Source organism: Halichoerus grypus, chromosome 1, assembly GCF_964656455.1.
Source record: "Halichoerus grypus chromosome 1, mHalGry1.hap1.1, whole genome shotgun sequence".
In the NCBI taxonomy this organism is placed as follows: domain Eukaryota; kingdom Metazoa; phylum Chordata; class Mammalia; order Carnivora; family Phocidae; genus Halichoerus; species Halichoerus grypus.
The window spans coordinates 125,083,209-125,107,311 of NC_135712.1; the positions used below are offsets into that span (position 1 = coordinate 125,083,209).

General features: G+C 47.0%; 1 protein-coding gene across 1 annotated transcript in view; it reads left to right on the top strand.

Annotated features, from left to right (window-relative positions):
* SLCO2A1 (solute carrier organic anion transporter family member 2A1) overlaps positions 1-24,103 on the top strand; it is an 82,027-nt gene that overhangs the window by 40,200 nt on the left and 17,724 nt on the right. Inside the window, exons 3-6 of the mRNA XM_036077087.2 lie at positions 2,102-2,264; positions 20,496-20,723; positions 21,618-21,716; positions 23,786-23,922. Of these exons, the coding sequence (XP_035932980.1) occupies positions 2,102-2,264; positions 20,496-20,723; positions 21,618-21,716; positions 23,786-23,922 (627 nt within the window). The remainder of the gene's footprint in view (positions 1-2,101; positions 2,265-20,495; positions 20,724-21,617; positions 21,717-23,785; positions 23,923-24,103) is intronic.

Sequence of the window (24,103 nt, forward strand, 5' to 3'; positions counted from 1 at the left end):
ACATCTACTCTCTTAGCCAATTTCAAATAAACAATACAGTGTTATTAACTGTTGTCACCATGCTGGGCATCACATCCCAGTACTTCTTTGATAACTGGAAGTTTGTACCTTTTGAGCACCTTCACACATTTCACCCACCGCCACCCCCTTATTTTTCAGAGAAGCCCTTCATAAGAAGTTTTCATCTCAGCAGAGGTCTAAAGTAGGTTAGATGTCAGGGGAGCCCTGTGGACAGGTGAGAGAAGGGGCAGCAAGTACAAAGGCCCTGAGGAGGGTATGTGTGTGCAGCTAGGAGAACAGCTGGAGGCCGAGTAGCTGGGGCAGAGGGGAGGAGAGGGATGGAGGAGAACAGGTCAGAGCCTTCACAGGGAAGCAGGCTCTGGGACAGACTTTGCCTTTACTCTTTTGGGTTTGAACGGAGGTAACGTGGTCTGACGTGTCAGCAGGACCGCTCTGGCTGCTGGGTGGAGAATAGGCTGCAGGGAGGCAAGAGTGGAGGCAGGAGACCCAGGGAGGAGGCTGCTGTAAGAAGTTCAGATAGGATACTGCAATGGCTCAGACCAGGAGGTAGTGATAGAGGTGGAGAGAAGCAGCTTCCAAGGGGCTGCTGAAGGTCCAGCCAGCGGGATTGCTGACAGCTGCATGTGGCTGTGAAAGAGCAGTCAGGGATGATGCCCAGGTGTTTTGCTTGAGCCATTGGTAGGAAGCAGGTGCCATTTACTGAGATGAGGATGACTAGGATGGGGGGACCAGGTTTTCAGGGGGAAGATGAGGCGTGACGTTTGGGTGTGCTAAGCCTGTGAGAATTAGAAGCACACACAGAACATGGAAAGCCATGGGACCAGAGGAGCTCACCAGGACAAGAGCGGAGGTTCAGGGACTGAGCTATAAGAGTTGAGAGTTCAGGGAGGCGAGGAGGAACCAGCCAAGGAAATGGAGAAGGAGCCGCCTAGGGGAAGAAAACTAGGAGAAGGTGGTATCCAGGAAACTCAGTGAAAGAAATGTTTCAGGAAGGAATGGTCATCTGAATCACATGGTGCTGAGAGGTCAAGTAAGAAGAAAACTGAAATTTGGCCAGTTGGTGATCTTGATAAGAACCACATACCAAGACTCTGTCTCCTATTTCCTGAGACGGGGCACCTGCTTTTCCAGCCAGAAGGAGACTGTGGTGTGGACAGGGCAGGGCTGTGGGTACTGACATTCAGGGCTCCTCCAGTCCAGATGAGCTTACATTCTGGGCCAGAGGATCATCTCTTTGGATGGAGTTGTAGTCAGAAGATCTGCCAACACCCTGTTTTATCATTTAAGACCTTGCTCCCTAAGCTGGGCCTTCACTTCCCTTCCCTGGCTCAGGGTGGGGCTCAGAGATCACACCTTCCAGGGAGCACCAAGAACATGGAGTTACTGATGTTTACAGCCGGGAAGAAAGAACTTAGGGGTGACTTAGTCCTCCTCCCTCACTGACAGGAGTGGAAGTAAGCCCAAGGAGGGCCAGGGGCAGGTCAGTAGCAGAGCTGCTGGGGCAGAAACCCACTTCTCCGAGAGGCAGTAGACCAGTCCAGTTAAGACTGGGTGCTTTAAACTCATGCAGTCCCTGTTCAAGCTACCTCCTAATCTCATGGCCAGGACAAGTTACTGACTATTCTGAGTCCCACTGTTGTCACAAAAAAGAGAGTTGTTGCATGATGAAATGAGATAGTACACATTGCTTGGTGGTTATTCTGACCACCAAGCCAACATCCCTAGGGCATTTAGTTAGAGAGTATGTGCTGTTCCTAGGAGGCAGCCAGAACTGGAAGCTTCCTTGGACTTTGCCCCAAGAGGTTTGGCCTAAGATGGTTGAAATTTAGGCTATGAGCTTTTCATGGTCTCTAGATGCTTCCCTTTGTCTGATCCAGGAGGCTGAGGCTGGGAAGGGAATCTGACAATAGGGGAGAGCTGAATCAGCACATCCTGGGCCCACTGTGAGGCTCTCTGGGTGAGGCTGACACGTGGCCTCTTGCCTCTCTGCTTCTCCTGGGCCAGCTACAGTCAGGTCTTCTCTTTGGGTGAGTAGGGACGAAGTCTCTGGTCTCACTCAGCCCCTCTGCTCTCTCTGCAGATCAGCAACGCCATCCTCATCATCTTTGTCAGCTACTTTGGGAGCCGGGTGCACCGTCCACGGCTGATTGGCATTGGGGGTCTCCTCCTAGCCTCGGGTGCCTTCGTCCTCACCCTCCCACACTTCCTCTCAGAGCCCTACCAGTACACTGTGGCCAGCGTTGGTAAGTGGCCTCCAACCCCTGCTTCAAGGGGATGAGGAAGGAGTGGGACTCTCACCAAAGTTGGTGGGGATGCTTCTGGGGCAGTGGATACCACTCTAGGCCATGCTGTCCTCTCCCACCAGAAAGGGTCTTTGGCTTTCATTGTTTTGCTACTCCCCAAAGCACATCTGAAAGTGAAAACATACGAAATTATGCAGAGCTTTGGAGCAGCCCTGACTTGCTGAGATCAGAGCGTGCGGCTGGTGACTCGCCTCCCCCTCTGATCCCCTGTAATCCCCTGTGCTTCGTGCAAGGAATGATCCAGTACACACAAGTGGGGATGCTTTCGAGCAGTGCCTGTGGTGGGCTTGGCGGAGGCTCAAAGCATTGCCCGTGATGAGATCTGTGGATTTTCTGCGTGTTTAATCATGTGTTTAATACTTCCTGACATTTGTACAATCATCCATCATTCTTTAGGTTATAATACACATAAACTGTGATCTCATTTGATTTTCCTGGACACCTGTGAAAGGTAGAGAAAAGGTCTAAGATGAGAACTTGGCACTCAAAGTTGTCTAGTAACTTTCCCAAGGGCACCAGTTAGGGAGAGACAGACCCAGGTCTCCTGATTCTCAGACAAGTGTCCCCTTCTGCAAAACAGAGTCTCTGGTTCTTAGTGACATGCCCTGTGGTAGGGAGAGATGTATGAGGATTTTACATAAGTAATAAATAAGGAATTAAATAACACGAACTTGCCTGGTAAGAGTTCCCTTGTCTTTAAAAAATTATTTTATTTTTAATATGAAAAAATCAAAATATAGCAAAGTAAATAATACAACAAACACTTATATACTGATAATGAAGATTTATCTGTTTTCCTTCAGATACCTCTTCTTTTTTTCTTTTAACAGTTTTATTGAGCCCTAATTCACATACCATACAGCTCACTGTACATTTAAGGTGTTTGGGTATATTATGGTTTTGGGGTGTGTGTGTGTGTGTGTGTGTGTGTGTGTGTGTTTTCAAGTAGGCTCCATGCTGGGCATGGAGCCCAACACGGGGCTTGAACTCATGACCCCGAGATCAAGACCTGAGGTGAGATTAAGAGTCAGAGGCTTAACTGACTGAGACACCCAGGAACCCCTCTTATGTTATTTTTTAATTGTGGTAAAGTATATATAAAACATAAAAGTTGGGGCTCCTGGGTGGCTCATTCTAATTAAGCGTCTCCTTTTGGCTCAGGTCATGATCCCAGGGTCCAGGGATCGAGGCCCACATTGGGCTCCCTGCTCTCTGGGGAGTCTGTTTCTCCCCCTACCCCATCCCCCAACTCGTGCTCTCTCTCTCTCTCTCTCTCTCTCTGACTGAAATAAAGAAATAAAATCTTAAAAAAAAACATAAAAGTTGCCATCTTAACTAATGGAAGTGTACAATTCAGTGGCATTAATTACATTCACGATGCTGTGCAACTATCACCACTATTTCCATAATTTTTTCATCAACTCCAAACAGACACTGTACCCATTAAGCAATAACTCCCCACTCCTCTCTCTCCCTAGCCTCTGGTTATCTCTAATCTGCTTTCTGTCTCTATGAATTTGCCCATTCTAGGTATTTCATATAAGTGGAATCATACAATGTGTCCTTTTGTATCTAGCTTATTTCATTTTGCATCATGTTTTCAAAGTTCATCCATGTTGTAACATGTATCAGAACTTCATTTCTTTGTGGCTGAATAATATGCCATTTTATGGGTACAGTACACTTTATGTATCTACTCACCTGTTGATGGACTCTTGGGTTGCCAGATGCCTCTTTTTCAAAAAGAAATAAGACAAGGGTTATTATGCTAAGCGAAATAAGTCAGTCAGAGAAAGACAAATACCATGTGATTTCACCTATATGCACAGTTTAAGAAACAAAACAGGTGAACATAGGGGAAGGGAAGGAAAAATAAAATACGATAAAAACAGAGGAGACAAACCTTAAGAGACTCTTAACTATGGGAACAACTTGCTGGAGGGGAGGGGGGTGGGGTTGCTGGAGGGGAGGGGGTGGGGGATGGGGTAACTGGGTGATGGGCATTAAGGAGGGTTGCTGGAGGGTTGCTGGAGGGGTGGGTTGCTGGAGGGGAGGGGGGTGGGGGATGGGGTAACTGGGTGATGGGCATTAAGGAGGGCACTTGATGTAATGAGCACTGGGTGTTATATGCAACTGATGAACCACTAAATTCTACCCCTGAATATATACATACACCGTATGTTAACTAAATTGAATTTAAGTAAAAAATTTTTAAAAATTAAAAAAAAAGAAAGAAACATTAACTCCTTCTTGGCTCCTCACTTCCTCCCCCACAGGAGGTGGCCACTCGCCTGTAGTTGGTGTGCTTAAGTTCATTGCATATCAGTATACTTTTTCCTTCTAGTGTTATGTCTTATTTCTTTAGGCTTATCTTTTTTCTTCTACTGGTTTGGAAGTTATACAGTATTAGTTATCCTTATGTTGAAACATTTAAAAATTATTAGAGAGTAAGATTGACTTTTCATTGGGGGTGACACATAGTTCTATAAATTTGAACACAATTATAGATTTGTGTAGCCACCACAGTCAGGATATAGAACAGTTCCATCACTCCGACACGTCCATCATGCTATTCTTTTATAGTCACACTCTCCCCAGGCACTGCAACCACTAGCCCATTTCCATCACTATAGTTTTGTGGCTTCGAGAATAACACAGAAATGGAAACATAGAGCATGTAACATCTTGAGACTGGATTCTTTCCTGGGCCATAGGCCTTTGAAATTCACTGAATTTGTTGCATATATCAGTAGTTCATTCCTTTTAATTGCTGAGTAGTATTCTATTGTACGGATATACCACAGTTTACCTATTCATCCATTGAAAGACATTTGAATTGTTTCCAGTTTGTACCAAGTACAAATAGAGCTGCTATAAATATTTGTGTTCAGGTTTTTTTTTTTTTTCTTTTTTGTAAATACAAGTTTATGATGTTAACATCTTTTCATGTGCTTATTTGTCATGCATATATTCTCTTTGGGAAGGTGTCTGTTCAAGCCTTCTGCCCATTTTGTAATTGGATTATTTGTTTTCTTACTGTTCAGTTTGAGAGTTCTTTATAAATTCTGGATACAAATTCTTTATTGGGCAGAAGATTTGCGAATATTTTCTCCAGTCCTTAGCTTATCTTTTACATTCTTTTAACACTGTCATTTGCAAAGCAAAAGTTTTTCATTTTGATGAAATACAATTTATAATTCTTTTTTCTTTAACGGATCATGCTTTTGGTGCACATTTAAGAACTCTTTGCCTAATTCCAGGTCAGGAAGATTTTCTCCTATGCGTGTGGTTTTTGTTTTGGGTTTTTTTTTTTTTCTTCTTCTTAAGTTTTATAGCTTCCCACTTACATTTAGATCTATGATCCATTTGAGTTAATTTTTTAATAAGATTCTTTTTCTTCTTTTTGCCTATGGATGTTAAATTGTTTTAGTGTCATTCGTCAAAAAGACTATCTTTTGGGGTGCTTGGGTGGCTCAGTCAGTTAAGTGTCTGCCTTCGGTTCAGGTCATGATCCCGGGGTCCTGGGATCGAGTCCCACTTCGGGCTCCCTGCTCAGTGGGGAGCCTGCTTCTCCCTCTGCCTGCCGCTCCCCCTGCTTGTGCTCTCTCTCTCTCAAATAAATAAATAAAATCTATTTAAAAAAAGACTATCTTTTCTCCACTAAATATTTTTCGCACCATTATGAAAAATCAATTGGTCATACTTGTGTGGGTCTTTTTCTAGACTTTCTGTTCTTTTCTAGTAGTCTCTGTGTGTGTTCTTTCCCACTGTCACACTGTCATGACTCCTGCAACTTTATAGTTAAGATTTTAAAATTGGGTACTATGATTCCTCCAACTTTATTCTTCTTTTGCAAAATTGTTTTATCTATTCTTATTCATTTGCCTTCCCATATAAATTTTATAAACAGCTTGTCTATCTAAAAAAGATGCTTCTGGAATTTTTATTAGAATTGCACTAGATTCATAGATCAATTTGGGGACACTGGACACGTTTATTGAGTCTGCCAGTCCATGAACACAGTATGCCTCACCCTTACCCTTACATTTTAACACTGACCTATGACTTAACAAACTCTAAAGCTGATGAATGTCTCTATTCTCCAACAGAACAAAGTAAGGATGCTGGGATATTTTACTGCTCACTGTCCTCTTCCATCTTCCATGTTTTTGTTGACCCGTACTTTAGTTCTGCCTGTCTTTAACCTCCCCCCAGTACCCATTATTATTGTAGTCGTTGTTAGTTATAAATAAGTCAGCACTTATGTGTATTTACCCACAAGTTTACTGGTTTCTTTGCTCACAATTGCTTCTTGCATTTCACCTACCCTTGTTGATTTAATTTCCTTTTTCCTGAAATATATTCATTAACATGACTTGCAGGTGGGCCCATGAATGAGAAAAGCTCTAAGTCTGTGTCTGAAAATGTCAGTTTTACCCTTGTCCTCGCATTATGGTTTGGCTACAAGCAGGATTTTAAACTCATAGTTATTTCCTCTCAGTGCCTCTGTCTTCTGGCTCCTCTTTCTGGTACTGGGACTTCTCCATCAGTCTCATTGTCAATCCTTTCTGGTAATTCCGTTTTTTCTCTCTAGTTGACTTTAAGATTTTCTCCCTTCTTTGTGGTCTTGCATGTTTACCATATGGTGTCTAAGTATAGGTTAATTTTTACTTATCTGTTTGGAAATTCAATGTGCTATTTCTTTTGAAGATTAAGGTTTTTCTTTGATTCTGAAAAACTCTCAGCCAGAAATGTTCCCGATATTGCATAGCCCTATTTTCTCCATTCTGTCCTCTAAAAATCCATATAATGTATTATATATAAAATATATAAATATATAATATATAACATATAAAGTATTTTATATGTTATAACATATAAAATAAATATATAATATAGTATATATAATATGTATATATATAATATGTTAATGTATTATATATGTACATTAATGTATTAATGTATTATATATAATACATTTTTATGTCTGGCCTTCTCATGTTTTGTCTTTCATAGTTTCAAGTGCTTTATTCATCTAAGCTGCCTCCTGGTAATTTCCTCAAGTACGTCTTCTTGCTCACTTAGTCTCCCTTCAGCTCCCTTAATCTGATCCAACTCATACTCTACATTGTACATTTTAATGGCTCTATATATTTTGCTAATTTCTAAAAGTTATTATGTTAGTTTTTCAAATCTCTCTGCCCTGTTTTCATGATTTTTGATATTGCCTTATGATTTCTATTTACTTTGGTCTCTTCAATTATTTTAAACAAATTTATTTTATAGTCTTTTTCAGTTTGCTCCCCTTAGCTAAAGTTTTGAGGATGCTAAAATGTTTTGTGTTTGCTTGCTCTTGTTCATGGTGGATTATTTCCTGTATGTTTTATAATGTTTGACTGTGGGATCATTTGCAGTGGGATTTTTTTCCCCTGTAAAAATTTTGTGTGGTCTGGGTTGGGGAAATAGCCTTACAAAGTGGTTTTGCATTTGCATTCACTCAGCACCCCAGGAGCAACATTGCTTTGGAGCTAATTTTATGATAATTTATTGGCTTGGGATAAACTTGTACATGTTTTGAAGGATGTAAGAAGTGGCAGTGGCTTTGTGATGAGCAGCAGTGAGAGTCCACAAATGCTCATCCTTGGCCCACTGTATTGGAGGTGAAGATGTCTGAGAATAAGTAAGCCACCAAAGGATATGCTAAGGGAATAACTGATTCTGATTCCTGTTTACCTGCTTACTTAAATGTCAGGTGCTTTTTTTTTTTTTTTTTTTTTTGGTCTCATCTAGAGGTCAGGTTCAAGAGTTGAATCACTTAGAATGATAGAAGGGATTCCTTTTTTTTTTTTTTTTTTTAAGATTTTATTTATTTATTTGAGAGAGAGAGAGAATACACATGTGAGCCGGGGAGGTGGGCAGAGGGAGAGGGAAGAGACACCCTAATGAGCAGGGAGCCCTATGTGGGGCTCGATCCCAGGACCCTAAGATCACGACCTGAGCCAAAGGCAGACGCTCAACAACTGAGCCACCCAGGTGCCCCGAAGGGATTCCTTTATGGGTTCTGAGACTTCTGGTAGGGACAGACAGGAGGCTGGAATGGAAAAAGAATGGAGCCAGAGTAGCAGTGTCTAATGATGAAATGTCTGCTGGGTTCTGATCATGGGGATCTTTTCCCCACCTCTATGTAAATCACCAGTGAACTAATCTTTTCTCATGAATGCATTGTGGCCTTGTATCTATTTGGACTATGTAGAGACTGAGTTCTTCTTCAAGTAGGTCCAGGTGGAAGATAGACCCAAACCTAGGTGTCCTGCCATGCTCTTTCTCCTCCTCAGTCTAGACAAGGGATTTGAGGCCAGCTCTGAAGGAGAGTCAGGCATTGCTGGCTACCGTCCCAGAGAGCCCTGTGCCAAGCCCACTCCAGACCCAGGGTCCCTGCCCTTCCCCAGCAGCATGAGGACTAGGTTAATGAAATCAGCAAGGGAGCCCGGGGCACTGGGGCCAGGCTGAGGGGAGGGCATCCTGCCAGGCACCACACACTGTAGGTTGGTGGGTTGGCTGCCCAAAGCCTGGGCCACATACCAACGGCATTTGCTTCGCACAGAGCAGCCACCACAGAGGGTGGTTAGAGATGGGCGGGCCTCTGAAAGCAATCACTCTGCTCCTTGTTAGGGATAGTCCGTTGGCTGGGGTTCAGCCCACCATGATCCTCCTTGCTCAGAGGGAAACACTCTGCCATTCCCTCCTTGACCTCAGTGCTCTTAGACAAACTCCACTGAGAGGGAACTGAAGGGGACTGGGACAGGGACCACAGCTGGCCTCTCAGCCTGCAGGGAGGAACCACAGGCCAGGAGAATCAAACTTTTTCATTGTTTTTGCTCGTTTCATCTGTGTAAATTCTATTTGCAACAACGAGGCCCAGCAGTCTCCCTTACTCTGGCTGGGGTCAAAACAGCAGCTGGAAGTGCTCAGGGCTGAGGCACCTTTAGGGCATCTTCCTGGTGTCAGGAGGAGGGATGAGGAGGACTTTGGCCCAGGAGCCACATCCGTGGCATCTATCTGGGGCTGTGCGCTGGGTACCAGTGCAGCATGGGTATGTGCTATGCTAATGTGTGCAAATGAAAATATCCAGAAATCTCACTTCATGGGAAAAGTTTGAAATGCAACTCCTATTTCATATGTATTCCTACGGGAACTTTAGTTTTGAATTAGTCAAGGCGATCAGGAACAAATGAATTTTATTAAATGCACCACCCTGAGTGGTGTTCTGGAGTCAGGCAGTCCTTGGGAATGGAGACTCCCTCCCTCGGGCCACCTCCTCCACAGCTGAGGCTCAGTTCCTCCCCGTATGAAACAGACACTTGCTCACAGGGCAACGAGAGCTGGGAAGATGCTTGCTCAGAATTTAGCCTGTTAAATGTTGGTTTTTATAACTGGCAGTGGTGGGATGGGGCACCTGGGTGGCACAGTCGGTTAAGTGTCTGACTTCGGCTCAGGTCATGACATTGGGGTCCTGGGATAGAGCCCCATGTGGGCTCCATGCTCAGTGGGGAGTCTGCTAGTTCCTCTGCCCCTCCCCCAGCTCACGCTGGATCTCTCTCTTTCTCTTTCTCTCAAATAAATAAAATCTTTGAAAAAAATAATTGGCAGTGGTGGGGACAAGATATGTATTATGCTGGGTAAACTAGGGTCCCAAATGAGGAAGCATCCTGCTTCCTATAACAAGCTGAGTCTCATAGCTCATGGGCTTGGGCTGATGGGCTGGGCATCCTGGGGGCATCTGAGCGCAGCTTCTCCCTCGTCCTCACTGTAGGTCTTCTGCTCAGGCCTAGAGCAGGGCTCGTCCCTCAACATAGTCCCTGCTGCATCCTCCATATGTGAGTCCATAGGATTTCTCTCAGTTGAAGCTGGGGCTGCTATTCTGTTCTATTCCCAGACCCTAGTTGGAGCAGCCTGGTCTGATGGGAAGAGCACAGACTTCAACATTCAAATGTAGCTCAGCCACTTACTTGCCAAGGCTCCTTAAGCAAGCTCCTACTTTACCTTCCTAAACCTCAGTTTCCTTATCTGTAAAATGGGACCCATAATACCTTCACTTTCAGGGTGTTCTGAGGGCAAAATTAACACAAAGTAGTATAGGTAAAGTGCCCATGCTAGCTGTCCAGCAAATTTTTCTTTGCCTGCCCTTATTGTGACATTTGAAATTTGTTACTCATAAGTAATGACCCCCAGACCTATTATGTCTTGATTGCTGATTTCCTCCCCTTGGAGCAGAGCTACTCCAGAAATGAACATGGGAAATGAAGAGTAACTATGTATTTTAGGAAAAAAATAAAGAGGGGCTGAACATTGTGGGAATCATGGAGACCTTTAACAACTGATTGCTAATTTTAAAAAGGCCAGGCAGACATTTATGAATGTTTAGATTTTCTAAATGTCAGAGGGGTCCGGAAATGTGCCCTGGCGCCTTTAGAAAAAAGACTAGTTACCCAGCCAAGCCTCCAAGACCACTTCTGGAAGGCACAGAGAAGTTTCGGTAGATGGGAAACAGGCCAACGTGATATCAATTCCCTTAGGAGATGAAAGAAGGGTCTTTGGAAACCAGTGTCTGGCAGGACTAGGTGTAACCTGTGGAACCTCCTAAGCCAAGTCCAGAGGGAAGTCGGCTCCTACACAGACAATGGATGCACACAGGCAGGGAGCTTCCTGTAAGATAAGAGGTGGGGTTGGATTGTATTTTTGAAGCAGTCAAGAAAAGAAAGGGAAGAGTCAGCTTTCTAGTCCTTTATTCATAAATGTGTCAGCTCGTCCATGCTCATTCATCCCAAGGGTGTCCCTGGGAAAGAGGGTGGTAAGGAGGCATAAGGAAGGGAAGCCTCAGGCTCCTGAGTGACTGTATTTCTTCCTCAGTGGACAACACACAGGGCCTAGAATCAGCGCCCCAACCCCCAGAGCAGAACCCACTCCCCTGAACTGTGGGAGCCACTCAGGGTCCTTCCACTGAGGGAACTGCTCATGGCAAACAAGCTCAGGGCTGTCCAGTGGTGAACAGCCAGCTGTGGTGTGAGATGTACGGTATGCTTAGAAGGTGTTCAGGGCAGGGCGGGGGGATGTGTGAGTGTGTCTGTGGGGTAATTGTGTATCAGTGTGTGTGTGTGAGGAAAGGTGTACTGGTATGGACAGGAGGTGGATGTATGTGGAGATGGGAAGGGTGGGGGTGGGGCTGTGTGCGAGGGAAGATATGTGGGGGAGGCGTGTGGAGGGTGTAGGGGGACCGTGTGGATGTGTGGAGTGTGGAGATGGGGATGTATGTGAGAGGGAAAAGTGTGTATGGCAGGGGTTGGTCAGGGTGTGGAGGTGGGGGTGTATGTGGGGGGGAAGGGGTAAGTGTGTGTGTGTTGGGGGGTGAGTGGGTGAACAGTTGGGGCGGAAGTTGTACAACCTGGCCAATTGGATCTATTTAACCTGAAAAGGAAGAGAAAACAACAAGGGGGGGGGGGGAGTCACAAAACACATGGGGGTGATTAAATCAACTGAGAAAAAAATAGCCCCAAACAGATGAGCACAGCAAAACCTAATGAAATTTGATGTGGAACATTTTTTAATGCATAGTGTAGGAAAGAATAGAAACCAATGGGGAGAAATGATAGAAAACACTAGACTGTGGGGCTGAGCATTAGGGGAAGGCCAGGGAAGGAGCTGGGGCTCCTCAGGTGAACTGGTCATTTCCATGGCAACAGGACCATGGCCTCTCTAAAGGCCCCAGCAGTTGATATGAGAGTAGTTGACCGTCAGGTTCTCTTAACATCTGCTTTGTGGGCAAGCCACAATCTCCCCCCTTGGCCAGCCTGGAAATGAGAGCCCCTTGTTCTCCTAAGTCTCCAGCTGAGGTCTGAGTAGGGACCTGAGCATGGCTCCCCCTCCCAGTAAGGCCCCCAAGGCTTGTTTAGTCATTTCCCCTGTTCAGGAATGAGGCTGGGGTGGCAGACCTGCTCGGGTCTGGGAGGAGGGGCAGTGCTCTACAGCAAGCTGCCTCCTGCAGGTTGTATCCTGCACCCTGCTCCCCTGGGGAGAGGCACTTCTCCAGCATTCCCAGCTGACTAGATGTCTTGGGCGTGGTGGGAGGTTGCGGGGGGCGGTCTCCTCGGGGGAGTCGGCACACAGGGTGGGAAAGAAAGGGTGGTTACTATTCCAGTGGCTTTGGGCACCCCAGGAAAACTGTTAGGGAGTGAGGGATAGCCCTACAGAAGCAGTGTGGGCCCCTGTCCCACTGGGGATTATGGCTTGAAGAAACCGTTGGCCTCTCCTACAGGAGGCCTGGGACTCCCTGAGGATCCCTGGAGGACACAGGGAGGAACTTTCTGCCCTTCTTGCCACACCTGGTAGAGCAGAACTGTTGGCTGTGCCCAGATACCTCCTGTGGCCCAAGGGTTTGAAATGGGAACCACCAGACACATCTGGGTAGTGTGCCACCCACCAGGAGGCAGGAAACCAGCAAGAGACCGGGACAAAAGGACTCTTCAGGATTCAGAGCTTGGATTGGCCACCATCAGAAAGGATGCGAGGCCCAGATCTAAAGGGGGAAACAGCACAGAGAAGTCAGGACCACCATGAGTGTGCTAGGAGGTGAGGCCTGTGGGAGGTGATTAGGTCACGAGGGTTGTGCCCTCATGAATGGGATCAGAGCCCTTATAAGAGGTCAGAGAGCTCCCTCACTCTCTTTCTGCTTTGTGAGGACATAACAAGAAGTTGGCAATCTGCCACCCAGAAGAGGCTCTCATCAGAACCTATCTGTGCTGGCTCCCTGATCTCACACTTCCAGCTTCCAGAACTGTGAGAAATTTCTGTTGTTTACAAGCCACCCAGTCTAGGATACTTTGGTATAGCAGCCCAGACTGATTCCATTAGATTCATTCTCCTTGGTTGGAGCCCCTCCTTATAGCCTCAGGCCTAATTTTGAGTTTTCAGGTTTTGGACTGTCATTCTTTCTTTCTTTTTTTTTCCTCTCCTTTTTTTAAAATTAACATATAATATATTATTTGTTTCAGGAGTACAGGTCTGTAATTCATCAGTCTTCTATAACACCCAGTGCTCATTACACACATGCCCTCCCCAATGTCCATCACCCAGTTACCCCATCCCCCCACCCACCCCTCCCCTCCAGCAACCCTCAGTTTGTTTCCTATGATTAAGAGTCTCTTATGGTTTGTCTGTCTTGTTAACTATTCCTCCCCGTTTTGTGTCATTTGTGTCATTCACAAATTTGTCAGCTGTTACTGCTTTCACCCAAGCCTGTGACAACAGTGTTGAGTGGTGTGCAGCTAGGGCCATCTCCCGGGTTGCACTGGCCCATTGATATCAACCCTGGGCACGCTTTGAGCCAGTTCTCCCCAGAGGACTCTCCAGCCACGTGTCCGCATCTTGTCTACCAGGATATCATGACAGGCTTGTCAAAAGGCTTCCTCCAGTCAAGTAACACCATGTTACAACTTCCTGCTGGTCTGCGAGCCCTACTAACAGAGGAAATGAGGTTGGTTTGGCATGACTGGCTCTTGATGAACTCATGTTGGCTCAGCTCATCATTTTTTTTTTTTTCCAAAGAGGTCCTCATCAGCCTATTGAATAAATCTGTGAAGAATATGTTCTGCTTCACTCCCAACTGGAGGGTGCATATTAAGCTCACATCTCTTCCAACATTTTAAATGGCTTTAAGCCACCATCCATACCTCAGGTATATCTTCCGTCCCTCCTGTGCACTAAGAAACAGTTTGATGATGAGCCAAGCCAGGTGATGCCTTCTTCCTTGGCCTGGTGGCAATTCCTTAGGGCGCAGGGGCAAGGGTGTGGGTGGGGAAAGCTCCTCGCCAGCAGGGTAACGTCCAGTCTTGTTTCACCGTGCACAGTGGACCTGCCCTCTCACATCTGGCCTCCTCAATACAAGTAGGCATTTTCTCCAGGGCTCCCTCTAGTGCTGGGGTGATGGTGTGTGAGGGGTGACCAGCCTCAGCCTCAGAACTAGTCTTACAAACTCAGTCGGAGAGCAGAACACAGGATCACTCTCCTTCCACTCCCTGAGCTCACTCTTTTCTTTCAAAGATATGAATCCATCCTCTCCTGATGATCAGCACTGATCTTACTTGTCTCTAGTTTCTAGACCCAGCCCCCAGGTTCTTAGAAACCTGGGCTTTATTGCCTGTCTCCAGGGTTCCACCATCTCCCTTCTTCATTTAAATTTTTCAGTTTCTGGCCTCTTTGGATGAAAATTGATATTATTTGATCACTATGTCCCAGGTTATAATATACCCATTATTTTAATCCTAATAAGAATATCACAAGGTAGGTATTATATCTGTTTTGGAGATGAAGACATTGAGGTTCTGAGAGGCCCCCAACCAGTGAGTGGTAGAACCAAGATTTGAACTTGATTTGTCTGGTTTCAAAATATGAATCCCTTTCACTACCCCATGATGTGTCTCAGGCTGTCAAACTTAACTCTTTCGGTTTCTGCTGGTGCAGAAGAATCTGTTCTCCTAGTTTCCCAAAACGAAACTCAGAATGCCCATAGAAATTTTTTTGTAAGTGGAGACTTAGTCTAGTTGGAATAGACCACATATTATTAGCAGGGCATTATGGAGTAACAAGGCTTTGTGAACTGCACTGGGAACCCAATCACTTATGATGTGTGAACAATCCACTTTGCAAACCACTTTGAGATCTCAAATCATCTGAGTTTGGGACAGTCTGTTCCAGGCTTGCTGGTGGGTGTTGCCAGAGTTTTCGGGAAGGACTGTTGAGTAGCTGAATTTAGGAAGATGAGGAAATAGGTCCTTCAGAGTGGAACATTCTGAATGAGGTTCCAGGGGTTTGCTGATAGCCTGAGGGCTTGGCACCTTGGCCTTGTTTCCAGAAAACTCTCCAGAAGCACCCCCCGGGCCTTTTCCTATTATTCTCTTACGCATTGCTTCTGAGGCTTGGGTCTTGCCTCACTTGACCCTACTCACCCACAAACCATGCCCGCTTCTGAGCAGGGAGGTATGTGTGGCTTTCAAGGAACATGACTTGAAGGAGAACTCACTGCCACCCTTCTGTTCCCCGGAGGAACTCTCTTCTACCAGAATGATGAGCATGACTAGTCAAAGGAAAGCCCCATTTGCCGTGGCCTTCCTATGTTTCTTGACCCTTCTAGGGTCCTCTCTCAGACCCAGTTTCAGATCTTTGTGCAGAAACCTCTTACATCCTTGGCAGCCCTCCAGCTGAGCTCAGCCTGGCCACACCTGGAATGTGTGTCTTTGAACAATGGAGTGGCTAGACCTTGGTCTGCCCAGATTTGTCCTGTCTCTGTAGGTCCCATTCTGGGGAAGTAGACCTTCCTGCCACAGAGTCCCCTATCTTTCCAAGCCCACTGAGGGGTCCAGAATTAGAACTGAAACTCTGAATTTAAATTGTGGAATGAGTCAGAGGGTTGACTCACGTGCAACTGGGGTGGTGCTGGGGTAGCTGGAGGAGGAGAGAGGTCCCAGCCTGTTTCTAGTTAGCATTTCACAGCCCTGTGAAAACTGGCACAGCCAGACTTCTGGGTCTTGTGGGAAAAGAATGTGCTCTGATGAACTTGAGCCTTCCAGAAGTCTGCCTCCGGGAAGATGAGAAACAGACTGACATCCCTCTAATGAACAGATTCCCCTCCCTCCCTTTCTCAGGGCCCTCCAAGATGGAGGAAAGCGACCTTGGGTGGGCAGGCAGCCTCTGGAGTCTGTGGTGGCTGGAATAGATAGACATTTCTCTGACCTCACCACAGGATTTAACATGGTGGGAAGGTCAGAGCTAGCAACATCAGAAGAGGAGGGTGATGTGTTTCCATAAGTTAATGGAGAGTAACTGGGTAGAGGGCCTTTGCTGGAATGCTTGAGGGATGGGGAGAGGTGGCTCTGTCTCCTTCACATGGGCCTGAGCTCCTAGAGGAAGCTGAGAAACCACTCCAGGGAGGAGAGGGGTGGGGTGGACCAAAGAAACTGAGTCCCCCCACCCACCATCAGTTTTGCCAAGGTCTTCTGACACAAGGTCTTTTCCTCCCCCTTCTTCCAGCCCTTGGACTCATCAATCCCTGTCCTCTAGATTTTTAGGAGAAAAGCCTAATGGTCTAAATTCTAGAAGACTCCGCTCTCACCAGAGGAAGCCGGCCATGTTTCCCCACTGCCGGAGTCCCAGACATGAGTTCTTGGGAAGCCCACACTATGCCTGTCTCTGGCATAAACACCTGTGCCCACATTGAGGCAGGGAGCAGCAGGTCCTACCCACTGCCGCACCCCGCTCTTCCTGGCTCCAGGGCTCCCTGCCCCCAGGACAGCCAGCTGCTGCATCCCCACGGGCGGGGCTCCCTGGTGAAAGAAGCCTTGTCCTTTGCAGGTGAATTTCGCATGAGTCACGGCCTGGGCCAGGGTGGATTTGGCCCCATTCAGGGCTGGCATAAGGAAAAGAGAGTTCATCAAGAGATCTTGAATCAATTTAGCATGCGGAAGAGCCAGAAAGGAACTCCATAGACTTGGAGTTGGGGCCAATTGACTATATTTTAAAATACACATTTTAGTAAAGGCAGTTCCTGACATGGAGTGTGACATTCTAAAAGTTAATGATAACACACGAGCCCCAGAGGGTTCTACCTCCTGGACTTTTCATCAGGTAGAATTTCGCGAGGATTTTTATGGCACTGGCGAACTGTGCCACGCGCCGGGCGAAGACCAAATAAGCCAGTCAACGTTTTCCTGATCTTCGATGACCATGACATGCCCCACAGAAAATAATGTTGCCAGCCAAGCCGGCAACAGCGTTCTAATAAACGTGAATGTAGTAAAATAACAAGAATCCGAGAAATCAAGGACTAGAGCTCTTAAGAGAAACAATCTCCAGGCCTTCGTTTGTCACGCGCTCCTGCAGCCAGCCTGGCCTTGCATGTCTCACACGCATGCGTCTGGGCTGTGCGTCCCAGAGCCGGCCAGCCCTCCCTGCCCCTCATGCAATGCATGGCCTCACCTATTTTGCCACCAAAATAGCTCTTTATTGGGTCAATTCCACTCCCTACACATGGGCCTCAGATCTTGCAAACTGGTCTTAATGCCTCCAGTTGTGTTCGTGATCTTGACCCTTCTGGGGTTTTCCTTAGGATACAATCCATGCCCCTTCCCAGGACCCACAAACCCTCCAGGAGTGGCTCTGCCTCACCCCGCTTTTACCTGCATGCCGCTCGTACTGAACTGCATTCCGTGCCATGGAGCGTGTCACCCACATCTCTCAGCCCCTCCACATTGCTCTTCCTCAATCCTCCTTGCTGCTCTTTGTCTACTCCTATTGCTTCTTCTTAGCTCAGGGCCACTTTCTCCAGGAATCTTTTCCCAAACCCTCTCCCAGTGATGCTGGGTTGGTGCTTCTCCCACATGCTCCCTGTTCTCTCCCGACTCGGTGTGGAGCAGGCTACATTATACTTTATTGTGGTAATTATATATATATATATATATATATATATATATATATATATATACACACATAACATTTACCATTCTCACTATTTTTAAGTGTATAGTTCAATGGCATTAAGTACATTCACACTATTGTACGACCATCAACACCATCCATCTCCAGAACTTTTCATCTTTCCCAGCTGAAGCTGTACCCGCGAAACACTAACCCCCCATTCCGCCTCCCACCCAGCCCCCAATAACCACCATTCTACATTCTGTCTCTGTGAATTTGTCTATTCAAGTTTCTTCATATAAGTGGAGTCTGCAATGTTTGTACTTTCGTGTCTGGCTTATTTCAGTTAGCATAATGTCTTCAGGGTTCTTCCATTTTGTATGTAGCATGTGTCAGAATTCCCTTCCTTTTTAAGGCTCAGTAATATTCCATTGTACGTATCTATCACATTCATTGTGTTGGTGGACATTTGGATTGTTTCCACCTTTTGGCTATTGTGAATAACCCTGCTGTGAACGCTGGTGTACAAATATCTGTTAAGTCCTGTTTTACATTCTTTTGGGTATATACCCAGAGGTGTAAATGCTGAATCATATGGCAGTTGTATTTAAAGTTTTCTTGAGGAACCGCTGTACTGTTTTCCATAGTGGCCACACCATTTTGCATTCCTTCCAGCAGTGTACAAGGGCTCTAACTTTTTCCACATCTTACACAAACAACACGATGTTTTCTGTTTGTTGTTGTTGATAACAACCATTCTGATGGGTGTGAAATGGTATCTCAACTTTTTGAGGAACCTCCATACTGTTTTCCAGAGTGGCTGCACCAGCTTGCATTCCCACCAACAGTGTAGGAGGGTTCCCCTTTCTCCGCATCCTCGCCAACATCTGTCGTTTCCTGACTTGCTAATTTTAGCCATTCTGACTGGTGTGAGGTGGTATCTCATTGAGGTTTTGATTTGTATTTCCCTGATGCCAAGTGATGTTGAGCACTTTTTCACGTGTCTGTTGGCCATTTGGATGTCTTCTTTGCAGAAATGTCTGTTCAAGTCTTCTGCCCATTTCTTGATTGGATTATTTGTTCTTTGGGTGTTGAGTTTGATTAGTTCTTTATAGATTTTGGACACTTGCCCTTTATCTGATCTGTCATTTGCAAATATCTTCTCCCATTCTGCTGGTTGTCTTTTGTTTTGTTCACTGTTTCCTTTGCTGTGCAAAAGCTTTTTATCTTGATGAAGTCCCAATAGTTCATTTTTGCCCTTGCTTCCCTTGCCTTTGGCGATGTGTCTAGGAAGAATTTGCTGTGGCTGAGGTCAAAGAGGTTGTTGCCTGTGTTCTCCTCTAGGATTTTGATGGATTCCTGTCTCACATTTAGGTCTTTCTTCCATTTTGAGTCTATTTTTGTGTGTGGTGAAGGAAATGGTCCAGTTTCATTCTTCTGCATGTGGCTGTCCAATTTTCCCAACATCATTTGTTGAAGAGACTGTCTTTTTTCCATTGGACATTCTTTCCTGCTTTGTTGAAGATTAGTTGACCATAGAGTTGAGGGTCCATTTCTGGGCTCTCTATTCTGTTCCATTGATCTATGTGTCTGTTTTTGTGCCAGTACCATACTGTCCTGATGACGACAGCTTGTGCTCGCTTCGGCAGCACATATACTGATGATGACAGCTTTGTAATAGAGCTTTAAGTCCGGACTTGTGATGCCACCAGCTTTGCTTTTCTTTTTCAACATTCCTCTGGCTTGGCTATTCAGGGTCTTTTTTTGTTCCATACAAATTTTAGGATCATTTGTTCCATTTCTTTGAAAAAAGTTGATGGTATTTTGATAGGGATTACATTAAATGTGTAGATTGCTCTAGGTAGCATAGACATTTTCACAATATTTGTTGAGAAGAAGGGATCTTATGGAAGGGAGCCCTCAAGATCTCTCAAGGCCTTGGAGAGCAGACAGTGCTGATTGGTTAGTGTGGGCCAAGTTAAAAACAGCCACATGGAGTGGCAGTCCAGCCTGGCCTGGTCCCCACAGCCACAGGCTGCATGGTGCTCATGGCACGCTGGGAGTCTCTGGGACCCTCACAGAAGGGTCTCAGGGTGCAGCCTGGCTCCTGTGGTGCCCATTTGTAATAGGAGGGACTAAACTAGACAGTCTCAAGTCCTTTCCAGCTCCCCAAGTTGTAGGATTCTTGGTTGCTGCCCACATTCAGTAAGGACATTAAATGCCTTTGTGTGACACACTGCCAGGCTTATCCAGGAATCAGGCTCCGAGAGTCATGACACAGGAGAGATGCATCCCAGGTGGGGCTGACAGTGTCTTCTGTGAGACAGAATGGCCTTTGTCCTGCTAAAGAGAACCACACCCTGAGGACCTCAAGCTTGAGGCTGAGCACGGGGCACTTCAGGCCAGCAAGCCTGGGTTTTGATCCTGGATCCCCCTTTTTCAACTGGGTGACCCTTTCCTCCGGGAATGACAGTATCAGCCTCCATGCTCAGGCCCCTGCCTGTACTCGTAGAGGACAAAGAATGGATAGCCATGGGCGGAAGATTCATCTCCCACCCAAGAAGGTCTGCTCCCAGAGCAGGGAGGCCACACTCTGACCTCTGTGTCTATAGTCACTTCCCAAAGGCCTGAGAGGAAGGGCAGGTTTGGAGAACAGCTGGTGGAACCAGGAGACCAGCTGGTGACCGGCATGCCCTCTCATTGCAGGGAACAACAGCTTCTTCCAAGCTGAGCTCTGTCAGAAGCACTGGCAGGACCTGCCCCCCAGCAAGTGCCACAGCACCACCCAGGACTCCCAGAAGGAGACCAGCAGCATGTGGGCTCTCATGGTGGTCGCCCAGCTGCTGGCAGGCGTTGGGACGGTGCCCATTCAGCCGTTTGGAATCTCCTATGTGGACGACTTCTCTGAGCCCAACAACTCACCCCTGTACATCTGTGAGTCACAGGCTTGAGGAGGGCAGCAGGGAGGGGGCCCAGTCCTGAAGTGGCCTTTGCTGAGGCCCTGAGGGGCTGAATCGAGGTCGGACCTTCTTTGCCCCACTAAACACAGCAAACGAGTGCCGAGGTTTGGGGAGCAGACAGATCTGGCTGGAAGGCCAGCTCTGTTACCTACAAGCTGTGTGATCCTGGGCAGGTGGCTGGGCCCCAGGGTCCCAGGTTCCCTCGCCTGCAGAATGGGGCTAATAGTATCCATGCCCTGGGCAGCTGTGGGATTACATAAGTAATGTAGGTCACCCCTTAGCCCCACGCTGGGCACAGGGGAGCTCCTTACCAGCTCCTGGAACTATTGCTGTCCGGTCCTCCAGGCACAGGCCGGGGTACCCGTGTCTTCCTGACCGTCCACTTAGGGACAGGACAGCCTCAAGGAAGGACAAGCAAAGCAGATAACAAATGACCACCTGACTGCCCCCATCCTTCCCTTAGAACAAGCCACACTGAGCATTCTCAAGGCCCACGCCCCAAACCAGACAGAGCACCCGCACTGGCTCAGTAGCCCCACAGCTCCTGCCAGGGCCCCCAGCATCATACTCGCAGGGAGCCTCGCCCACCAGCACACCCGGCAGGAATCTTTAAGTGCTGGGGAGGCTTTTCCTCCTGGCAAGTGGATCTCTCTGGCAGCTGGCTGGAGGAGAAACAGCTTTAGTTCTGCACATCTCAGGATCTTGAGTGATTCTGGTCTTGTCTATGGGAAATGCCCTCGGTGCGGACTTGTTAGGGCCAGGGGACAGATGGTGTGACATCTCAGGAATCCCTCAGCTAGGGAAAGAACCTGGGGCTGCCACACTCTTTCAAGCTCCCTAAGCCTCCTTTGCCTGCTCCCCTTTCCAGCCATCTTATTTGCCATCTCTGTATTCGGACCGGCCTTCGGGTACCTGCTGGGCTCCGTCATGCTGCAGATCTTCGTGGACTATGGCAGAGTGGACACAGGTGAGTGTGTGCAGGGAGTGTGTGCAAGGATACTTGTCCTACCACTGGTTCCACGAAGCAGCCTCCCCGGCCCCAGCCAGGCAGGGCAGAAAATGAAGCTTTAACTCCAGATGCTCACTCATTCACACCTGCAGAGCCTCAGACAGCCAGGAGCAGACTGTGTGAATCTTCTGGCACAGGACCCTTTCTGTCCTCAGGAAGTTCGTAGCAGGAAACCTTGAGACCTGGGGCAGGGCCTCAGCTGTTGCCACCACAGCTGCCCATCTTGGTGGTGCTATTAAAAACAGTTTTATGGTCCTTAGATTCTAAGGTGGTGTTTAATTATTTTAAGAAAAGATTTAATAAGAGCTCTTTTGAGGATCAAAAAAGCACTACATAAAATATACACATGGATTATGATTCACATCATGCTTAACTCTGTGGGCACTGGCAGTAAACAAGCTGTGTCTAATCCTGGTTCCACCTCTCACTGGCTGAGTGATCTTGAGCAAGTATCTAGATCTTTCTGTGCCTCGGTTTCCTCGTCTATAAAATGGGGCTAATGATAGTAAAATAGAGTCGTTGTAAGGATTAGAACATGCCTGATATATATTAAGAGGTTTACAGGTATGAGCTCTTATTCTTCACAGAATGGTATGGACTAAATCACTGTGTATCTTAGAATGAGGAGGACATATGGTCTATAGACCAGGGCACAAACACTGAGGTAACCCCTCATGGAGCCAGCCCCCAGTGAATCCTGCAAGAGCTCATGGCCTTTGTAAGCTTGTCCTATGCCACCCAGCCTCCCAGAGGGCAGGGAGAGCCAGCACGGTCACAGAGGCGCAGGCAAAGTGCTTTGGAAGCTCCAAGGCAGGAGACAGTGCTCCTGCCCGAGGTGGTCAGGGAGGGCTTCCCAGGCAGCTGACATCTACATTGAGCCCCATCAGTGGGTGGGATTTCTGCCTTCCAGGTGGAGAAAAATACTTGGACAAAGCCAAGAGGTGGAACATGTGTGGAGTGTGGTGGTGGTACAGAAAGCTCCCACTAGCCAGAAGATGTGGCTAGAAGGCAGATCTGAGCCAGACTCTTGGGAATAGTACTCCCACCAGTTCCTGGCACACAGATCAGAGCCTGCACATCACACAAAGAATGTGGACAGGCATTAAAGCCACCATGCTGCCAGAGTCCACAGACTCCTGTTCTTGGGGACCATCAGACCATGATGTCTTCCTTGAGGTGTCACCTGCCTTTACTTCACATGACAGGGAAAAGCCCGGGGGAGCTTTCTGCCTCAGGGTCAAGCCATCTTTGCCCTTTTACTGGCATTTCCTGAGTTGGTTCCTGCCTCTTGGTTGCCCAAAGAGACTTGCAGCTGAGCTCCCAGTACCAGGGCCAGTGCCCAGCGATGCCTGGCATTGCTTGGCTGAGGGCCATTCTGCTACCTTCTTCCTCCTTCCATGCCCACATAGTTTCTTTACAAAGAGAGACACAATGGCAGACTCTCAGATGCGTGTGGGAGACATTGCCAGAAGTATCTCTTTTGGAGGCTCAGCAGCCCACTCTGATGATGGTTGTTCCCTCAGGCTCCTAAGGATTATGGGGCCTCCTTTCTTAGGGATCAATAAAGTGGGAGGCAGTAGCAGTCAGTGGTTAAGAGTGCAGGCTTGGACACCAGGGAGACATGGGTTTAAAACTGACCAATGAAATAATACTTACCAGCCTTGACCTTGGACCAGTGCAAAGCTAATGTCTCTGATCCTCAGTTTTCTGATTGGTTGGAGGTGGGTGGATGCAGCCTCCTTCATTGTTATTTCTACCAAGGGTTGGGAATAAAATAAAGTGAGGCCAAGGTTCTGATTCCTTCAGCCTGGGGATTCTCTGATGCTCTGCTTTATACTCAGTGGTCACCATGCTCTGGAGACCAGATGGCCTGGAGAGGGAATGTTGTCTTGACTCAGATTCTAGCTCATGGCTTACCTCTTCTGCATCATGGGAAGAAAGTCCCCCTGATCAAAGGCCCTCTTTACAGCAAAATGAGAACCCACATTCATCCAGAAAACACTTGTTCCCTTTGCTTTCTTTCCCAGCTTCCGTTAACCTGAGCCCTGGAGACCCCCGGTGGATTGGAGCCTGGTGGCTGGGCCTGCTCATCTCCTCAGCGTCCTTGGTTCTCACCTCTTTCCCCTTTTTTTTCTTTCCTCGAACAATGCTCAGGGAAGCGGAGGTAAGGTTCTGAGAGCCCATGACTCCCTGCCTATGAGAGTTCAAGAAAGGGAGGTGTGGGAAAAAATAAACTGAACTGAGAAGCAAATTCTGGGTGAAATCTAAACAAGTTATATGACGCAGGATTTCTCAGAGGCTTTGAGAGGTGAGAGTGCTGGTGAATTTCCAAAAGACGGTCTCCC